The sequence below is a fragment of the Erpetoichthys calabaricus genome, chromosome 4 (genome assembly GCF_900747795.2).
Source record: "Erpetoichthys calabaricus chromosome 4, fErpCal1.3, whole genome shotgun sequence".
Taxonomy (NCBI): Eukaryota; Metazoa; Chordata; class Cladistia; order Polypteriformes; family Polypteridae; genus Erpetoichthys; species Erpetoichthys calabaricus.
In genome coordinates this window covers 124,743,289-124,763,742 of record NC_041397.2, presented here as the reverse complement: position 1 = coordinate 124,763,742, position 20,454 = coordinate 124,743,289, and the positions used below count along the sequence as shown (strand labels likewise).

At 39.9% G+C, this 20,454-nt stretch overlaps 1 protein-coding gene across 1 annotated transcript in view; it reads right to left on the bottom strand.

Moving 5' to 3' along the window:
- The window catches only part of efhc2 (EF-hand domain (C-terminal) containing 2), a 68,454-nt gene extending 48,578 nt beyond the window's left edge, over positions 1-19,876 (bottom strand). Inside the window, exons 1-3 of the mRNA XM_028799760.2 lie at positions 19,731-19,876; positions 14,546-14,734; positions 6,084-6,234 (exon numbers count right to left, since the gene is read on the bottom strand). Coding sequence (XP_028655593.1) covers positions 6,084-6,234; positions 14,546-14,734; positions 19,731-19,772 — 382 coding nt within the window. The 5' untranslated portion in view covers positions 19,773-19,876. The remainder of the gene's footprint in view (positions 1-6,083; positions 6,235-14,545; positions 14,735-19,730) is intronic.
- Between the last annotated feature and the right edge of the window lie 578 nt (positions 19,877-20,454).

Below are 20,454 nucleotides of genomic sequence, written 5' to 3'. Positions count from 1 at the left end.
CAATTACTCTGTCTGATTTTAAATTTTGTATTTTAGTTTTGTTTATAATGCGTGTTTCATCTATTGTTCGGTGTCCTTGAGTGTTTAGAAAGGCACCTAGGAATAAATAAAATGCATTATTATTATTATTATTATTATTATTATTATTAATGATATACATATACTAGATGCTCTACCTGGCTTCACTCAGAAGAGTGATAAAATGCATGTTACGTGCGTAAAATAGATATGACACTTACGACCTCCTCTTTGCAGCAGACTTGTGTTATTTGTGTTTTTTAGCATCTAGTGCTTGTATTATTTGTGTTTTTAACAACTGAGTGCTTCTGAGCTTATTAAGCCCTTACATATTTTCCTGTGAAGTTAGGTGTAAGAGTTAGAGAAATAGAAGTCATTTTGCAGCAAAGAACAATCCATAGAACAGTAGTAATTCTCTCAAGAGTGTGTAGAATGCACCAGAATCGTAACATACAATTAAATCACAGAAAGATAAATGAGGTTTGACAAGTGCTCCTTACAAATCCCCATGAATTATCCACTCCTTCTCACTCTCGCCGTCACAACAGACTTTTGTTACTTTAGCTCACGCACAGATCTTATGACAAATGGATTGCTTATTTGTTTGCCCAGGCAAAAATTAAATGGCATCTTTTTTGTTCATCATAAAATGAGCATTCCGAAAAGAGAGAATGGATTTTTGATACTATCAACCATTAAAGAGTTATTGATTGGAAAACATAACATTTATATTTACTTATTTGGCTGACATTTTTGTCTGATGTGACTTAAATCATTTATGATAAAACTGGATAAATTTCTTTTGGTGCTCCAGGCAAAGCACAGGCAGGTCAAGTGACTTGCTCATGGTCACACAGCATCAGTAGCAGGGTTTGAACCCACAACTTTCAAGTCCAAAGCCTTAACCATTACACCACACTGCCTGTTCTATATAAATACTCTTAAATGTATAAACATTCTCAATAATTATTGTCGTCATCATAAACACCTGAAATTCACTTTGTTTTGCTATGCAATCATTTCTAATGACATTAATATCATACGGTGTTCTGGAGATGTTTAGGTTAAAATGTACAAAATATCCAGCAAATATAGCAACTTCTAGTGAGGTTGTGTCAGTTTTTATTTTTTTATTTTTTTTAAAGATTTTCTTAGACTACATTCAAAGTTAAACTATACCAGTAGTAATGGAAAACACATTACTTATACTTTCCACCTGTGTATTTAAACATTTGTTTCATTCTTTAGATAGACAAAAACAACTTTGAAAATTTTGAGAATTCAGAAGGTGCTGTGGAAGAGATGAAATAAGAATTTCTGCTCAATATAAGACATCTGCACAGAATGAACCCTAACTAATTAGCTGTCCAAAGGAGAATACACAGCATCTTGCAGTCAAGGTTTGCATGAGATCCAGACCATTACTGTTAACAAAACACACTGCATAAAAAGGGCATCCTCACACATCCTAGTCATTAATAGGTTAAAAGGCCTTAAGATATATATATTAAGCATCACTAAATATGCAACCAACGAATATGTGGGTAGGTAATGGACAAATATTGGTAATTGTACATTGTATAATCTAACAATAAACTTTCTTGCAACCGTTGTTCTATTGATAACATCCATTTTATCTGTTGTTTCCTTGAAGACAGAGATACAAAAAAGTTATTTTCTCCCTCAGTCCATTTGACTGTTTATTTCCATTCAGCAGTAAGGTTGTGAACATCCCATCTAATGATGGGATTTGATGCCAGAGGAGATGAGATATCCTGACTGAGTGTTGGGCAGGGTCGTGGTGTTCAGCGGCTGTGGGGCACCTGTTGGTGAAGAAAGATTCACTGATCTTGACTTTGCTGACAATGCCGTGATCTTTGTTGAGTCAATGGAGGCTCTGATTGGGGCACTCAAGAGACTAAGTGAGGAGTCTAAGTGTCTGGGCTTGCGAGAGTCCTGGATAAAAAACAAGATCCAGGCCTTTAATGACCTCATGGGCACAGCCATCAACTGTGTGGCTGTCTGTGGAGAGAGTGCCAACCTTGTGGAGAGGTCTACTTACCTTGTCGGTGACATTCATGTCTCTGGTGACACTTCCTATTAAGTCAGTACATGGATTAGAAGAGCATGGGAGGGTTGTGAGGTCACTGGAAAGGAGTGTGTGGTGCTCCCAATATCTATGCAAAAGGACGAACATCCTAGTCTTTAGAGTCCTGGTGCTTCCTGTCTTGCTATATGGCTGCAAGACATGGACACTATCCAGTGACCTGAGACAAAGACTGGACTCCTTCGGTACTGTGTGTCTTCAGTGAATCCTTGGGTACCGTTGGTTTGACTTTGTGTTGAATAAGCAGTTGCTCACAGAGTCCCGAATGAGACACATTACCTGCATTGTGACGGAGCGTCAGTTATGGCACAATGGCCATGTGGCACAATTCCCCGATGGTGATCCGGCTCACAGGATCCTCATTGTTGATGACCTAAGCAGCTGGACCAGGCCAAGGGGATGCCCACTTAACACCTGGCTGCAGAAGACAGATGGTCATTTCCGGGAGTGGGACTGGACCATGTGTCTACCTGGGGGGTTAACAACCGGGTTTCCGAGCTGTTTCGTCATGTGGTGGGTGCAGTAATGCGCTGTACAAACCCATGCTTCCCAAGCTGACCTGACTGGCAAACCACTGATCTCAGTTTAGAAAAGAGGAGCAGACTGAGGGTAGCTACCAGTGGTGTTGTGAGAGAGGGGCTTCGTAGGCTTAAGCCCTTGATATATTGTGTCATGCCCATATTTTATTTATTCACCAACCCGCTGCTTTTCACAACAGTACATGTTTATCAGTGAGCTGTACAAACCCAAGGGGGAAAAACTTTCTAACCAACAACCCCCCCCCCCCCCTTTATGATATTATATATGTATTTTAACATGCTCTACGCTCACAGGGACTAAGTCACAAGAAGGACCAAGACACTGATAAAACAGAGTATTGGCAGAAATGTAGCTCCAGTTTAAGCGCAGATTACAATATAAGCTTGGAAAAGGACTCCCCCAGATATCCTTAATGGGGGCTAAGACCCCGTTACCATCAAATCCTAGAAACACACCTGGTAGGTACATGCAACAAACATATCTTATATCATATCATATATGAAAAAATATCTATTATATTGTAAAAAATAACATGCTACGCCACATAATTATGTATTGATGGGTGAACACTTCCTGAACAACACAGTTGTCCAAATGGGGTGGGTTTGAGGATTCGATTATGAGTGAATGAAAAGATGGAACTCTGGAGAGAGCAACATACAATTGTCCATGACTGAAAACTGGGTTTGGCAGATACAGGCATATCGTTTTGAAAGTTTGTCCCTGTACCTTATTAATTGTCATTGAAAAGGCCAATCTAACAGGAAATTGTCTGTGTGTAAAAGTAAAAGGCAAATTTGAATCTGATGGGGTCAGGGATATCAGGGGAATACAGGAATCCCTCCTCCATCACGGGGGTTGCGTTCCAGAGCCACCCGCGAAATAAGAAAATCTGCGAAGTAGAAACCATATGTTTATATGGTTATTTTTATATTGTCATGCTGGTCACAGATTTGCGCAGAAACACAGGAGGTTGTAGAGAGACAGGAACGTTATTCAAACACTGCAAACAAACATTTGTCTCTTTTTCAAAAGTTTAAAATGTGCTCCATGACAAGACAGAGATGACAGTTCCGTCTCACAATTAAAAGAATGCAAACATATCTTCCTCTTCAAAGGAGTGAAGCAAACAAATCAATAGGGCTGTTTGGCTTTTAAGTATGCGAAGCACCGCGGCACAAAGCTGTTGAAGGCGGCAGCTCACACCCCCTCCGTCAGGAGCAGGGAGAGAGAGAGAGAGAGAGAGACAGAGAAAAATCAATACGTGCCCTTTGAGCTTTTAAGTATGCGAAGCACCTTGCAGCATGTCGCTTCACGAAGCAGCTGCACACATAAGGTAGCAACGTGAAGATAATCTTTCAGCATTTTTAGACGAGCGTCCGTATAGTCTAGGTGTGCGAACAGCCCCCCTGCTCACACCCCCTACGTCAGGATCAGAGAGAGTCAGCGCAAGAGAGAGAGAGAAAAGTAAGTTGGGTAGCTTCTCAGCCATCCACCAATAGCGTCCCTTGTATGAAATCAACTGGGCAAACCAACTGAGGAAGCATGTACCAGAAATTAAAAGACCCATTGTCCGCAGAAATCTACGAACCAGCAAAAAATCTGCGATATATATTTAAATATGCTTACATATAAAATCCGCGATGGAGTGAAGCCGCGAAAGGCGAAGCGCGATATAGCGAGGGATTACTGTAAGGACAGTTTGTGATGTAGGAGCTGCGATAGTTTTACACTCCAGTACATTGCGGTAAATGCTGGTAACAGTCAGGTGGGCGGGTGGGCAGGCATTCTCATCCCATGGTCTTAGAGTTGGTGAGCGTGGCTCTGTGAGTTGTCGTCGTATCCCATGGTCTTAGAATTGGTGGGTGGGGCTCTGTGAGTTGGCGGGCGTGGCTATGTCGTGCATATCCCATGGTTGTCTTGCGTGCCCTGGTCGGCTGCTTAGTGAATTATATATATATAGATATGCTCATTAGAGCCTGCAAATTGCTTAACTTTGAGGCCTGGTCATTTTCAGGTTTTTATAGTATTTGAGTCTTGTGCCCCCTCCACAATATTATGTGTTTCTTTAAAAGCGCAGATATTAGCCTCAGTTTCCGTCTATCGTTTACACTACCCTGACATGTTCAACCACCAAAAACTGTGACTACTGTAAAAACACTGCAGAGCTGTATACTTCTGAAAATGTCAGATCAGTATTTCACTGTGGACAGGTGAAAATGCAGCAAACTATCCAGCCATCCATACATTTCCCAACCCGCTGAATCCGAACACAGGGTCACGGGGGTCTGCTGGAGCCAATCCCAGCCAACACAGGGCACAAGGCAGGAACCAATCCTGGGCAGGGTGCCAACCCACCGCAGGACACACACAAACACACCCACACACCATGCACACACTAGGGCCAATTTAGAATCACCAATCCACCTAACCTGCATGTCTTTGGACTGTGGGAGGAAACCGGAGTGCCCGGAGGAAACCCACGCAGACACGGGGAGAACATGCAAACTCCACGCAGGGAGGACCCGGGAAGCGAACCCAGGTCCCCAGGACTCCCAACTGCGAGGCAGCAGCGCTACCCACTGCGCCACCGTGCCGCCCCGCAGCAAACTAGGAAGAATTCAATATAATACTATACTAAACAGAATTTAATACAACTATGGATTGTAATGTGAACCTGAAAATACTGTGATTTCACAGACCAAGGCCAATAACCATAATTCCCTGGCAGGCAATACCTGCCCCAAGATGTAAGCAGAAATACGTTAAACAACAACTGCCTCTTGACAAAAACGAAAAACCCTTATTGCCTTTACTACACTATTGACACGTGGACTTGTCTTGCTCAACTGAAAGAATCCTAACTCACCTATTCTAAGTCAGTGGGTAACTGATGTTATATACTATTTGAAACTGGAAAAAATCTAATTCACACTTAGAGGATCTGTACAAAACTTTCTCAAAACCTGGGAGAATCTAATCAATAACATTTTAGAATAAGTATTTTAATTGAGGAAGCTGGTTCTCTCCCCTCTTTTACTCCATTTATCTCTATTCATTTATTATTTTATCTATGCATTTGTCTTTACTAGCATAAAGTTTTACACTGCTGGCCTAGCTCTCTTTCTCAGGGGTGGGGGTTGATTTGTTTCAAACCTTTTTCTTTTTTCTTTTTGTAAAACTCGAGTTATGTGTATAGAGTGTTATTTGATTTAAAAAAATTCAATAAAATTAAAATAAAAAAAAACAAAAGGAAAAATGTTTTTGTTACCAAGAGGAACCAGGAATGCTTTTAAAGGACTTATTGTTAATAACTTCATAACTAATCACATTCTTTCTTTCTCACTCAAAATACTAACATGGTCATATACAGTACGTACACTACAGCAGTGTTTGCATATTTTTTCCCCTGTGTTACCTTGTGGGATCCCGCTGTTTTGAATCTCTGGCTCAACAACTTGAATAGTGTCATCCTCCAAGTAAAAATATATTCTGCAGTATCTGACTCTGGAGAGCTCTTCTCTACTTTCAGGCACAGACTCTGTAAAGTAGGCATCAAAGCAGAGTACCTGTTGAAATGGCAAAAGGTGTGGATTACTATTTAAATTCTTTTTTTTCCATGGGCCAGAAAGACAATGTTATATTATATAAAATAGGCTATAATATAATTGAATGTACAGTAGACCCCCGCAAAGACACGGTTCAGGGTTCGCGACCTCAGTTGTTCGCAGATTTTTCCTTAGAACCTAACTAATAATTGTTAGCGGAAACCGCAAATATCCTCCACAATTTTTTATGGCTTTTTTCGTGGCAATACTGCACTATAGAGAGAACAGGAAGCAACCGTAGAGGAAAACGCGGCTTGGGATGGTGAAAGTAGCCAATCCAAGAGTGTTGTACTCTACTAGAATTTGAAACTGTAACTCCCAGCAGTCCCTGCAGTGGCTCTGATTGGTCTTCTGCTGAGGGTGCAGGGGCTGTTGGGGTCAAAGGATGTCAGCGTGGCTTTTAAAAAGGAGGCTGGTGACCAAAAGAAAAAAAAAGTTTTTGTAATTTGTGTTTCAAGTTCCTGTCTCTCTGCCTGCCTTCTGTTGGGTTACCTGCACTTATTCGTTTTGGCCTGGATCGTTTCGTGGTTAGGGTCTGGAATGTCTGCTGTCTGCCTGTGAACATGACAACTGTAAGTGGATTCATGGCCATCCTGCAAAGAAAGAAGCACTCCTGAACCCGTCTGCACCATTTCAGGAACTACCGGTAGGACTATCTTTACATTCTCATTCAACATGCAGATCTCTGGACTATCTATTTTCATCATTACATTTCATCCGTTGCCGTTTTTCATGGACTTTACTGTGTGTGTTTTGCTGGTGCTTTGTTGTATTTAATGTACTGTATAATCGCCGTAAGGGGAACAGGGGTGGTATTGTTGTTTTCTTTTGTTTTAATTACATTCTTTATTTGCTGTTTGCTTTGTTTTTGTCTCTGTTTGTGAGTGTGTGCGGGCCGGGTCAAGCCTGGGTGCGTCCCTGGAATCTCCACCATAAATATAAATAAATCACCGTCTTCTCGACGGTGTGAATCTTAGTGGCACCGGACCGCTACAGCGTTATTCATTTCTCCTTGCTGCTGATTGACTGCTGCCATGTGATGCATCTCCAGCTGAGTGCTCTCGTGTTTTCCGCTTTGTTCTTCTTAATCCTTAAACCGCTGCAACCGGCTATAGTCGTTTCCCAGTGCCATTTGCCAGCACGTAGAAGCTGAGTATATTCAGCAACGTATATTCATTGAACGCCACAACCGGTTATTGTCGGTTCCAAGTGCAATTTACCAGCACGCCAAAGCTGATCAGTCAGTGCCATACATTCATTGAGCAGCCAGCTCATGAACACTGCTGGTCCCTGCAGCACTGCAGCCTCACTGTCTCTGGGACTGAGCCGCTGCACTAGACTAGCCTACAACCATCAGCGTTTACCTCTGTGTGCTTGCATGCAGCCAGTTCAAGCGCAGTTGGCTCTGTGATTTACTGAATTTCATCAATGGCATCAGTTGCACCTTGTACATATTGTTCCAGTCATTTTTTAAATAGTTTTTACAGTTAATTAGCAGTGTGTAAAATGATCAGTGTTGCAGTAACTGTGATGCTCTTTGCATGAAAAAAAATGTGTTCCATTAAAATTTCACTTTTTCTTTGTTTTCTTTACTTAAAAAGTGCAGCAAAAAAGTATTTGGCGTCCAGGGATGCATTAACCCCCAAGTATGTGACAGTTTAAGGATTAAAGCCCCAAGATGCCGCTGAAACGCCCTGCACCTTCTAAGGCTTCTGGCAATGAAAATGTGCTTGCATGAATTACAGTATATATATCGGTAACATCTGTATTTTACATTCTAGCACTGTGGGTGACATATCAGTACAGTATTGTACAGTATACGGGTTTATCTTTACATTCTTTTTTTTAGGTAATGTATTAAGCTGAGGTTGAAATGAAATTAAAGTGTTTTGGGGCACATTTAGGGTTTAAACTATAAAAATAGGCATTTTTTTAACCACATCCATAATTCGCGGTTTTTCACAATTCGCGGGTGCTCTAGGAACGTAACCCCTGTGAATTTTGGGGGTGTACTGTATATGGCTTCAGAATGACAGATTAAATTAAAAGGCAATTTTAAAATAGATATTTTGTGCTGTGCATAGCCAAAATATATCACATATCTTGTATAATCCATACGTGAGTGAATTAATGGGGGCACAGTGGCATACTGATTAGTGCTGGATTTGAGGATCCTGGTCCGCACATTGTCTTTGTACAGTGTGCACATTCTCCCTGTGTTAATGTGGCTTTCTCCTAAATATTCCACTTTTCCTCACACATTCGAAAGATTAACTTTAGGTTAAGTGGTGACTCTATATTGGTCATGTATGAGTGTTTATAATTGTTGGGTGTTTTCTGCAATTGACTAGTACCCCGTCCAGGACACTTTCTTGCCTTGTACTTGCTGCTGTGGAAATATTACATCGCACCATTGACCAAGAATTAAAGTAAGTGGATTTGATGATAGATGGGAGGCATAGACAAAGTATACTCTTTCAAGGATATACTATTTCATATCTTTCTAGTAATCTCACACAGCTAATGTTTAAGCACTCTCTGATGTCCTGATGTTCTCAGCAATGTCTTTTTCTGAGACTTAAATAGCAGTCTGGCTGATATTTATAAAATTCCTAAAACTGTTCAGGATCTTGTCTTTATCATTACTTTGACTGTGTAAATAAACAGCAGACCTACAGATTTTGTCCAATCCATGTGTGTTACATGTATTTTTCTGAACCTACAATCAGTGTAACTCATGTGGGGTATTAGGTTTAGGGCAGAATGGTGGCTCTGAGGCTAAGGATCTGCGCCGGAATCTGGGAAGGTTGCTGGTTCAAATCCCCATTACTGCCAAAAGGAACCCTACTCTGCTAGGCCCTTCAGCAAGGCTTTTAACCTGCAATTGCTCCAGGGGCGCTGTACAATGGCTGACCCTGCACTCTGATCCCAAGGGGAATGCAAAAACTAACAAATTCCTAATATAAGAAATTGTATAAGGTGACATAAATAAAAACAAAAAAAAAAGTTTGTTTAAGGAAAAAGCACACATAAGCAGTTTGATGTTTGATAAGCAGATGATAGTTTGGAGTTTCTTTGGTCAGGTTAGTATTCAACATGAACTTAAAAGTACAAAAGATGCCCAAAAATGAGTGCATTGACAGACAAAGAAAATAAATAACACTGTTTTCGATCAGGATGTAGCAAGTAGGAAGCCGAATGTATAGTCAGTAGAGATGGCTTGTGCAACTTAAAGCTTCTCTTCACTCTGAAAAGCACAAACCTGCTGTTAAGGTAGAGAGCACACCAACTGGAGTGACCGACTATTTGGAGAGGCTAGTCTCATTATATTCCAAAGTGTACCATTAAAGAACCAATGAGGATTTCTCCTAGGCTGTAATGCATATAGCTGTCTTCACTTTTACTTCAGATATTAAGATGTCTGCTGTGCCAAAAAGAACATTTAATACTATTAAAAGAGTCTGTGTGGTAAAGTTAGGTTCACGGCTGATCGACGCCATTTAAAATAAATAATCACCACACTCATGGCTTTAACGAGGGGGCGTGGTAGCATGGCAGGAGTGGTTCCTATGCGTGATGTGGGCGGTCCAGTACTTAAGTTCACAGATGCGGAATCGCCCGTGGCCGTAATTGATGCCAGGAGCTGCTAATTGTCACACAAATGCAAGGTTCCCCATTTTAAAATGAAGAAGCACAAGTTTTGGGGGGAGGAAGGAAAGAGAATGGAGATTAAAGGAAGAAGTAGGAAGGAGGAGAAAGTGCCGGTGCAGGAGTGAGCTAGCGGATCGGAGCAGAGAAAACAGGCAGCTGGGAAAAGAGCCCCTGAGTAGGAGTGTGAGGCTTGTACATAGCCATGGGACAGAAGGCAACCAGACTTGAAGGAAGGTCAGCTGCGTCTGCTGATGGGTCTCTCAGCAGAGGAGTCGCACTGTTAGGGATAAGCAGAAGAGCTGCCAGATAAAAGGAGAAGGCACTGGGCTTTTAAGAAGGACTATTCCTGCCGGTATTTTCACATTGTTTTTAACAGATTTATTTTTGAATTTTAACCTACAACAATTCATCTGTTTTTATGGATTATTTATTTATTTATGGAAGACTCATTGCACTATTTATTTAGACAATTGTTTTTGGATTGTTTTAATAAAAGCATTTAATACTTTTCCACCAACCTTTTGGCTAGAGTGTTTTGTTCCCATTTGCCACATACATCCGGTTATGTCACCAATGGTGTCGGGTTCAAGAGGCTTCCAAAACTGGAAGAGGGAGCATGGAGCAGGACCCGCACCGTTGCAGTATGTTTCAGATTTTTTCCTTTTTTTGCAGTTATGGAAAAGAAACAACAACCCTGAAAGTCCTTAAAACGTAACATACTAAGTAGTTGAAGGGCAGAGTGGTGGCTCTGAGGCTAGGCATCTGCCCTGGCAATCAGAAAGTTGCCAATTCAAATCCTGTAAATGCCAGAAGTGACTCAACTCCATTGGGCCCTTGAACAGGGCCCTTGAACAAGGCCCTTAACCTGCAATTGCTTTGTCCCGGATATGACGTTAAACTGCTTCCAGCCCAGCAAACAAGTCCTCCAACTTGCAGGGAATACTCAGGGGTTGGTGGCAAGATTGGCACCCCAGCCACCATAAAATACTTCATGCTGTTCCAGTGTGGTGCTGAGGTGTCACCCAGTGCACTCGGGTCCCAATCGAGGTTCTTCATTGTATGGTAGGTGTAGCAACATGCTATCAGCACATGCTCAAAACCTCTCTCTCTCTAAGTAGTTGAATATAAACCAAATCTTGGAGTAAATTGTTTGTTATTATTAAAGAACCAGTGTATATGAAGGCAGGTGGTATGGTTGGTATCCAGGCTGCCTTTGAAGCAAAATGTTGTGTTAAGTTTAAAAAACATGAGGCATGCACTGTATGTTACTGTATGTACAAATTACAATTCCTAGCAATATATGGAACAAAAAATAACACAAACTGTTCATGTAGCAATAACATCTGTGAAAATATATATCACTGACTTTTTGATTCCTAATAAATGATGAAACCTACTTCAGTCTACAGCAAAAGAAACAGCCAAAGCATTGGAAGAATCAGTTGTCACCCCCACTTCACCCACATAAAATTCAAGCCTCCAGCTTTTTTCTGGAAACTGTTACAAACTATGGGTCAAGTATGTTATACCACAGGGCAACTATGCCTAGAAGATCTGTGATGTATCTATCATCTGCTTCAGAGGTAAACTCTCTATTTGAAATTCTGCCCTCAGGTATCGCTCTGTTGTATTAATTTCAAATGCAAAATTCCTGAGTTTTCTCTATTCTGCATCATAATTTCATTTACAGCCTGGAAGAACACGAATGATTTTGCTGAAAACAAATTACAATGCAAAATGCTCTGTGAGAAAAAAAAATCATACACAAAGGCAGTAATCTAATGTGCATTATACCTTAGAAGAAATATCAAAATGGTCAGATATGCACATGATTAGGTTTGCATGCCTGATATGTTCATGACTGCTATTAGGGGGTTGAACTTTAAGCTAATCATAAAAAGGCAACAACCAGAATTTTTTTTGTTGATCTTTATCAGTAGAATATTCAAACCAAACTCTCCTAATCTATTTACAGCAAGCAATGACACACACACTGAGGAAAGGTGGTAACTTTTGAAATTTCACATAGACATTTGTGCTATAACTACATGACTTATGCTAAAAGAACCCTAAATGACCTGCTTATTAGTCGTATAAACAAGCTGCACTAGTCTGACAGTATTCCTGGATTATCAAACGGGAATTGCCTTGAACCATTATTGACAGAGGTTGGACTTTTCTGAACTTGTCTTGGAATGTCAAACACTAATAATCAATAAAAAGATGATAGAAAAAGAGCAGCACATTTTGGCTGACGACTTATGACAGGTATTGGGTCCATTTTATGTAATCTTATGTATTACACAGACAGATGTCTCCAATAACTTGAATTATATATCAGATATCAGGGTTCAAATGATAAGTCTGACATCATGTAAGGCAGAGCAGTCTATTAGGTGCTTCAGTCACTTTTTCAAATTTAATAGAAGTTGTTGTGTTGTTTTAGAGTCTACATAGATAAAACAGTGTAAATCTATTTTAAAAAAGAATTTGCCCTGCTTTGTATTGATTTTAGCAGGGTAGTTATTAAGAACACATTTCTACATCCAAAGATAGCAAGAGCTCAGGGAACTATGCTTTTGTTGTTCTTGAGATAAACATTGTATATATAATACAAAGAGTACATGACACGTGTTTCACCCTATTTGAGGCTCATCAGGTGTACACAATTTTGCTTCCCCTTGCAAGGGATCAAACCTCGGATTTCACCTCTGACATTGTGCCACGATGGCTGGTTCACTTTTTTGACACGGTCTAGATCGGAGTATTACATACATAGGTTTGATCACAATCTGATATTTGGGTGGTTATCTACCAGGTAACGCATGTTGTTTATATATATTGGTCTAGTTGTTTTGGTCTATAAGAAGTGCATTCTAAAAGGTTTTTGATTTTACTGGAAAAAAAAAGAAATTGAAACTTGGTGTAGTATTTTAGGAAATTGGTCATCTTCTCTAGCTTCCATCAAAACAGTTCTCTTTCATTGACCTAATTCAACTAATAGTTTTTAATAAAATTATGCTGGATAATCACCTAGGCCTGCAGATTCCTCTTTTGCAGAAATTCAACTGCACCCAAGATTTCACTGAGTAATGAGTCTATCCAGTTCATCTATACAAGATGCCTGGATCTGTGGCAATTGTATTAAATTTAAAAACTAAGTAGTTAAAGCTTTATTTTAATTACATGTAGATAAGTAAAACTTTTACAGTATTCCTTATTTCTCTGTATTCAGTAATGTTGGTTTAAATAGCTTTCTTTATTTCTGCAATGGCATTTTGAACTTTGGTCTTATTTATTTGATAGGCCAATGTTATATCAGCCTTTTCTCTGAGTTCATAATAAGAATGACATAATTACAGTCCTAGTTTCTCTGTTTCTTTTGTAATATTTAAATTAAATTCTGTTCGCAAGGTCAGTGCTTTTATATAGAGCTCAGTGTTGGGTGATTGCATATTCATAATTGATTTTTGACTTGTAACTAATTACGTCTATTACCTTTCTAGTTTGCAAATGTAAGAAATAATTTGTGACACAGCAGCATAGTGGTAAGCACTGTTATGGATCCAGCATCCTAGGTTTGAAACTCACACCCTATTGCTGCCTATATGGAGTCTGCATGTTCTCCCCATGTCTGTGTGGCTTCTTCTCTGTATATTCTTGGTTTTCTCCCACGAAAACAAAACATATGCAGGTTAGAATTATTGATGACTTTCAACTGGCAACAGTGCCAGGTATAAGTGGGTGCACAAGTGGGTCCCGTGATGGACTAGTGCCCTGTCTAAGGCTATTTCTTTCCTTGTACCCAGTACTGCTGGGTTAGGCTCTGGCACCTCAACCACCTGAGACCATAAATTGGATTTTCATATTATATATTGTTTCTTTGTCCAACTAATTCTCTCTTCAGCTTTTGTTAACCTTTAATATTCCATTCATTCTCCTGTATGAATGCTAAAAGAGCAGCCTGGATGTTATGAATTAAGAGCTGATCTTTTTTTTTTCTTTTTAGTTCTTGATGGAGACTGTTGACATTCCCGTTTACAAAGTTTAACAACTGATTAAAACTTATCCATGTTTTGTGTTTACCAGTGATATCTGAAAGTAACTTTATGAGTGACCATAACAAATTGAGAATTGATTAGCCTTTATAAATTTAACAGTTCATGTTCTGAAGTCATGTATAGAAGAAACCAAAACATACAAACATTTCTTACTGTTAAACTGTGATTTCAGTTTGCTGAAACAGTTTATGATCAGCTTAAATCATACACAGATTTACATTGGTAGCACTTAAAGTTTCCACTTCTGTAAGAAGATGTCTATATCTAACATTAACTGGTTTAATTCATCACAGAATTTCAAAGATAATTTTCTACATTAGGTATAACAACAACAACAACATTTATTTATATAGCACATTTTCATTATATGTTTTATATATGTAATGTCCACAATGCTATTCCTTCATTGTTTTCCATTACATAACAACATTGTCAAGGCAATTTACATAATCTCCCACACAGATTTCTTTTCTCAGTTGTTCAGTTAAAACACAGACAGCCCAAAAAGAAATTATTTAAACAATGAAGTTATAGTATAACAATATGAAGTCATACTCTACCTGTTTATCAAAAGCAACCCAGGATGGAAGAGCACTGCCATCTCCCTTGGGGTAGACTGAGAATTTAGGTCGAATCGTTTGCCCAGGCAGCAATTCGCCACCGATGCCCGGCTTCTCCTCGCCTACCATCATCGGCGTTCCATTGGAAATATCAAAGTGCTGTGACTTGTGGAACTTCTCTTTCCCCAGCTATAACAAAGAGATACATTATACATTTATTTTACTGAATAATAAAATAAAAGACCTGTCTTTAATATAGTTTGCACTTATTATAACTATCTGTAGTGGTAGCTACTGATTAAATTACTATTAATAGTAGCATTATTACAAATATTAATTATGGTATTATTATTTCTGTATATTTAGCAGATTCCTTTATCAAATTTGACTGAGATCAGTATACATTGTAGCTGTTTACATATATTTATTTATTTAATACCTGTCCTACCTATCTAAGACGGGTTAAATTCTAAGTAATCAATGTAGACCTCACTGCTAATGTTTGCAGTGCAGCATCTATTAGGATGTATTTTGTAATGCATGTAGTAATAAAATTCATTGCATTTGTCATTCCAACAGATGTCACATCATAAGCATTTCCATCCATCCATCCATTATCCAACCCGCTATATCCTAACTACAGGGTTGGAGCCAATCCCAGCCAACACAGGGCGCAAGGCAGGAAACAAACCCCGGGCAGAGCACCAGCTCACCGCAGTCATAAACATTTGTAGTAATGAAATGCATTATTACCAATGTTTGAGATGCACAGTATGCTGAAATGACAAGTGCAACATATTATATTATTACAAACCAGTAAGCCCGTGATTCTGGAAAGAATCGCAAATCCAAAAATGGCAATCAGTTTCTGTTCCCTCCAATATTTGGATGGATGAAATATCATGGAGGGTGGGTGCGTCTGGGGAAATGTCATTTAATTAAATAAGCACATCTGTACTAAAGCGGTTTCATTTTGTGGGGCCATGATTCCTTTGCCTCTGCTGACACTGACTGCTGGCACAGTGGATTACAGCAAGTTTAGTTTACAGGTTGTGTTGTTCGGGTGCCACCCACTGACTCTGGGAAACCGCTGGGCTTGACGCTGGGGCGCTGAGGGGCTGTGCGCATGCGCCTCGGTGCGTCCTGCGTCCGGAATGAAAAGTGATGGGAGGGTGGGAGCGTCCTGGTAAAGTTTTCATTGAATTAAATATATATATTTGTCCTAACATTAACCAATTTATTAAAACAAAAATGGAATTGTAATTGTCACATCATGTAAGTCCAAAATGTCTTTGAGTTGTTGCACTTATAAGTAAAACCAATATCGGAGTGTAAAGGTTTAAATGAAGTATTTTGGAAAGTAAACATTCATAAAATGGTAAAAACAAAATCAAATATCTCTTTATAAACAACATTTTGAGTAAAGATGGCTTGCTGTTCTTGAATTAGTTGTCCCTGGTATGGAGTAGTTACAACCTTCACTTTAATGTCACACGAACGCCGAACTCTTGAAAAGGCAACATAAAGTTGTCCATGTGCAAATACAGGCTCAGATAGGTAAATGCCCACTTTGTCCATGGTTTGTCCTTGGGATTTGTTGATGGTCATGGCAAATGCAGCCTTAATGGGAAATTGCCGTCATTTAAGTTTAAAGGGTAATTCCAGGTCAGAACTTGTAAGGTCAATTCTGGGAATCAAAGCAGTATTGGTAGTATGGGATCCCATTAGCACTTGTGTCTCAATAACATGTTCTGTCATGGTGTTCACGACTAACCGTGTACCGTTAAATAAACCATGTTTAGTATTAAGGTTTCTTAATAGCATGACTATTGTCCCCACTTTAAGGTTAAGATTGTGATGTGGTAATCCGGCCGGGTTAATAGTGTTTAAATATTGTAATGGGAAATGAAGATGCTCAGTTTCGTCGTCAGAATCAATACTGTCAGTACTTAGAAAGACGTGTCTATCTCCAGGAAGTAATGCAATCACTTGGTTATTTATGTGATCAACGTCAATATTCTTTGGACATAATATAGCTCGGTGCGTCAAATGTGGTATCTGGTCTAATGATATCGAATCACCAAAAACATCCGTTACCAAGTTGTCACAGATAAAAGCGTGAGGAATTTGAATAATATCTGGGTGAAGCTGAAACACATTGGTAAGGTTTCCATTTCCTAGTTGGTTGGTTCCATCAGGACGTAAATGCATGACAATATCGTGGTGAAACGGAGGCTCGCCGTCTTTACTTTGAAACACAATTGCCACTTCATTAACGATGGGAACATTGCATCGTCTCAGATCGTGTTCTTTGTCCTTTATTAGCACTAAAGCAATTTTAGTTGGTGCTACACCGTCCGCCTGTGCTTTTGTATTGGCTTCTTTTTCAACCTCATGTAGCATCTTTATAGAGTTTGCTAATGGGTGATTGTTTATGACTTCAGCTACGTTTCTCATTATGAGCTCTGTGCATTGCTTGTTTTCAGGAAGGTTCATTCGTTGATAAACTGCGCCATCTAGATCTAACACGTACATTTGGGCAAATTTGCGTTGCTGATTTGGCTCAGGGTGCACTGTTCCAATCCGATGCAATATTTGTCCACACACGCGAAAGCAGTATGGGCCATTCCCAGGTGGTGGCTTGATATTTACCCCGGTAGATGCATAAGCAAATGAACTATTGTAGGATCTAATGCATTCCATAAAGCTTTTACTTTCGGGTACATTGTTAGTCAAAAGCTTACGTAAATATTCAGGATATTCATCCAAAGCAGGCAGCTTAACTTGACCTTTTTGACAACAACGTGTAAACTCATCAGTTGTACTGCCAGTTTTTTCTTCAAGGAAGTTAAGTGAATGACAATGACAGCAAATGACAGTCATTAATCCCAATGAATTTTCATGAACAGTGGACTCATTATACAGTAGAATGCATTCTCAGCTAACTGGCGGAATTGTTCAGCGTCTGTCCGTCGTTCCTGTCTTTGGCTATTTCTTTGTTGGAATACTGAACGACTTTGTAGCCCTTGTGCAGTTTCTTTTTGGATCTGTGCCTCTCTTGCAGTTACTTGAGGTGTTTTGTTTTGAAGCCGTGAGTTCTTTGCTTCTGGTATTTGTGAAGTGCGTTGTAGGAGCCTCCGTTTATTGTTTTTATCCATGCGGTCTCATTTTTGTTTCTCTGATACTGAATGACCATTATGTGATTCAAACATGCCACACAGACTGCTGGCACAGTGGATTAGAGCAAGTTTAGTTTACAGGTTGTGTTGTTTGGACGCCACCTACTGACTCTGGGAAGCCGCTGCGTTTGACTCTGGGGCGCCACGGCGCAGTGCACATGCGCTTCGGTGCGTCCGCCGTGCATAAATTAAACTGTGGTTTAGTAATATAGATGAACTCCTAGGCTCATGTGACCCTTCCTTCTGGCAGCCTTCTAAATGACACAATAGTGAACTTGTTGTTTTACTATCAGTACCCTGTAATGTCTCGTAAGTGTCTGGTAGTTGTCATAAGGGTCACTACTTGTCCTATGTTCACACTACATATTGTTTCATGCCTAGCACCTGATTAGTAGCAGCAGCAAGATTGGGCCTAAATTTGTCACAAGAGGGCCTAATGTTATTTTTATTACTGTTTAAATATACATCCATTAAAAAAACATTTTAGAAGTTCAGCCATACCATTGCAAACTTCACCATCTGTTTTTTTAATTTCTAGTTGAATGTGTAGTCTAAATGATTTTTGTTAATATGAATTTAAATTGTGTGCTTGGTGTGTGGGTGTGTTTGTGTGTGTCCTGCGGTAGGTCGGCACCCTGCCTGGAATTGGTTCCTGCCTTGTGCCCTGTGTTGGCTGGGATTGGCTCCAGCGCAACCCCGTGACCCTGTGTTCGGATTCAGTGGGTTGGAAAATGGATGGATGGTTCAATTTAAATCCACTTACAAATGGTGAAGATTAACTGACTGCCTATTTTTTCTCAATACGTAAGACATACCAGCTCATCGCAAGACACACACACCTAAATAATACCCATTCAAATTTTGACCTCTGACCAGCAGCATTATTTAAAAGTGAACAGATTACTGTTTTGCCATTTCTTATAATTTCTGTATACATGCCTGATGTGTGCACTTCAACTCTCTGAATACACATGTGAATCAGCCCTAAATTATATTATTACAAAAATGCCAGAGTTGCATCTTTTGATATCCTGTTTTCCAGCCACTTGCTGTTACCTGTGGTACCAAAGAGCTGTAAAGCTGCACACATTTGAGTCTGTGGCCCTTGAATATCAGACAAACCAGTGACCTGCCTGATCCCTCAACATTTGCCAGCTGGGTTGGTGTAGATTATCAAGCACACACAATAGTAATGCTAATAGCAAAATCTCCCCTTAAGTGAATAAGGCCAGTGGTAAGGTCTTTACTTGACACAGTCTCATACAGGACACAGTCTCACATGGCAAATGCATGTACACCATGTTTGTGAAGAAATTACTTTGACTTGAAAAATACCAAACTTATCCTTTAAATATAAATTTAGAAACAATGTGAACTGACTTCATCAGTTTTAAAGACAACAGTACTGCTCACAGAAATAATCGTTGGGTTATGTTGCCATTACCTAACTACCTTAGGTGGATTTCATTTATAAAGTACTGTATATATTTAAACGTGCCTTTAGGAAAATCTGTGATTACACAACGACTTTAAGTTGATTCAAATGAAAATATGCATGCTCCTCCCATGCTTTACATATGTTTGTAATCCAATTGATATCATTTTGCTGAATTTCATAATCAGTTCATTTAAGTTAGGCAAACACATCTGAGGAGCACAGAATCATATCAGAATGTCACACAACAAAACTGCCAAGGGGGTAGTTCCCCCTTCCCAGCTCCTCTCTTAAGACCTCACTGTCCGACAATTACAGAGCCGCACTTATCCCCACATGGCTAGCTGGCGGTTTGGAACAGCAGTTCGGTTTCACAAATAAAAATATATATATTCACGCAGAGGTAAAGCTTCATCATTCGCAAGCTGTTAAGTTTGTTAAGGACATCAAATTATCCCAAGACACCGCAAGAGCTTGAGCGCTCAAAACACAACAGAGCATGGAGCGAAAGACATCTAACTAAAAAATCATCTATGGCCTGCTCGAAAATAAAGAGTACGGCAGAACTTACATTCGTGTTAAAAGAATAACCGGGGAGAAGCGGTAAAGCCATGTCGACAAATTGTGCTTTTTCCAAGGAGACTCCGGAGCCCGCTGAACTGCTGCACTCTGCCTCCAAGTTAACTTTCTCGTTGTCATGGGAATGCGTCGTTTGTATAAATGCTGCTTGGCTACAGCAGCGGAGTCACATAGAGAAGCGCATGCTCAGTGCGACCTGTCTGCTTCCTGCGCAGCTGCAGACTGCTGATCTGCGTAGAGAAAAGCGAGAAGTGGGCGGACTGGGTTATTACTCAGGTCTGATCGTGTTATTTATGAGTTAAAATGACACCAAGACAGGGCGACAAACGAGGCACGTGTATTAAGATACCTTCGTAAAGTTGCCAGACGTTTTACCATTATATTCTGCGTGGGGATTGTTCTGAGCTACACAACACATTAATGAAAAAACAATACTGTGAACTGAAATCGAAATTAAAGCTGCAAGAGGTTCACACAGCAAAATGTAACATTACATGCTCATGTATATCCAATTCAGTGATCCAGGGAGTCTGTTCCGGCAATGGGGTTCGTCCTCAGCCGTCGTGCCACTCTTAAACAAGTCTGAAAATGTGGTTTAGTAGCAAGCTAATCTTGGTCTTGCGGACCAGACATCAAAACAAAAGAATGGAACGCTTTTGGAAGCATCAGACTGCTGGGAAAAGGGACCCGTTAAACTATTTTCACAATTTAAATCG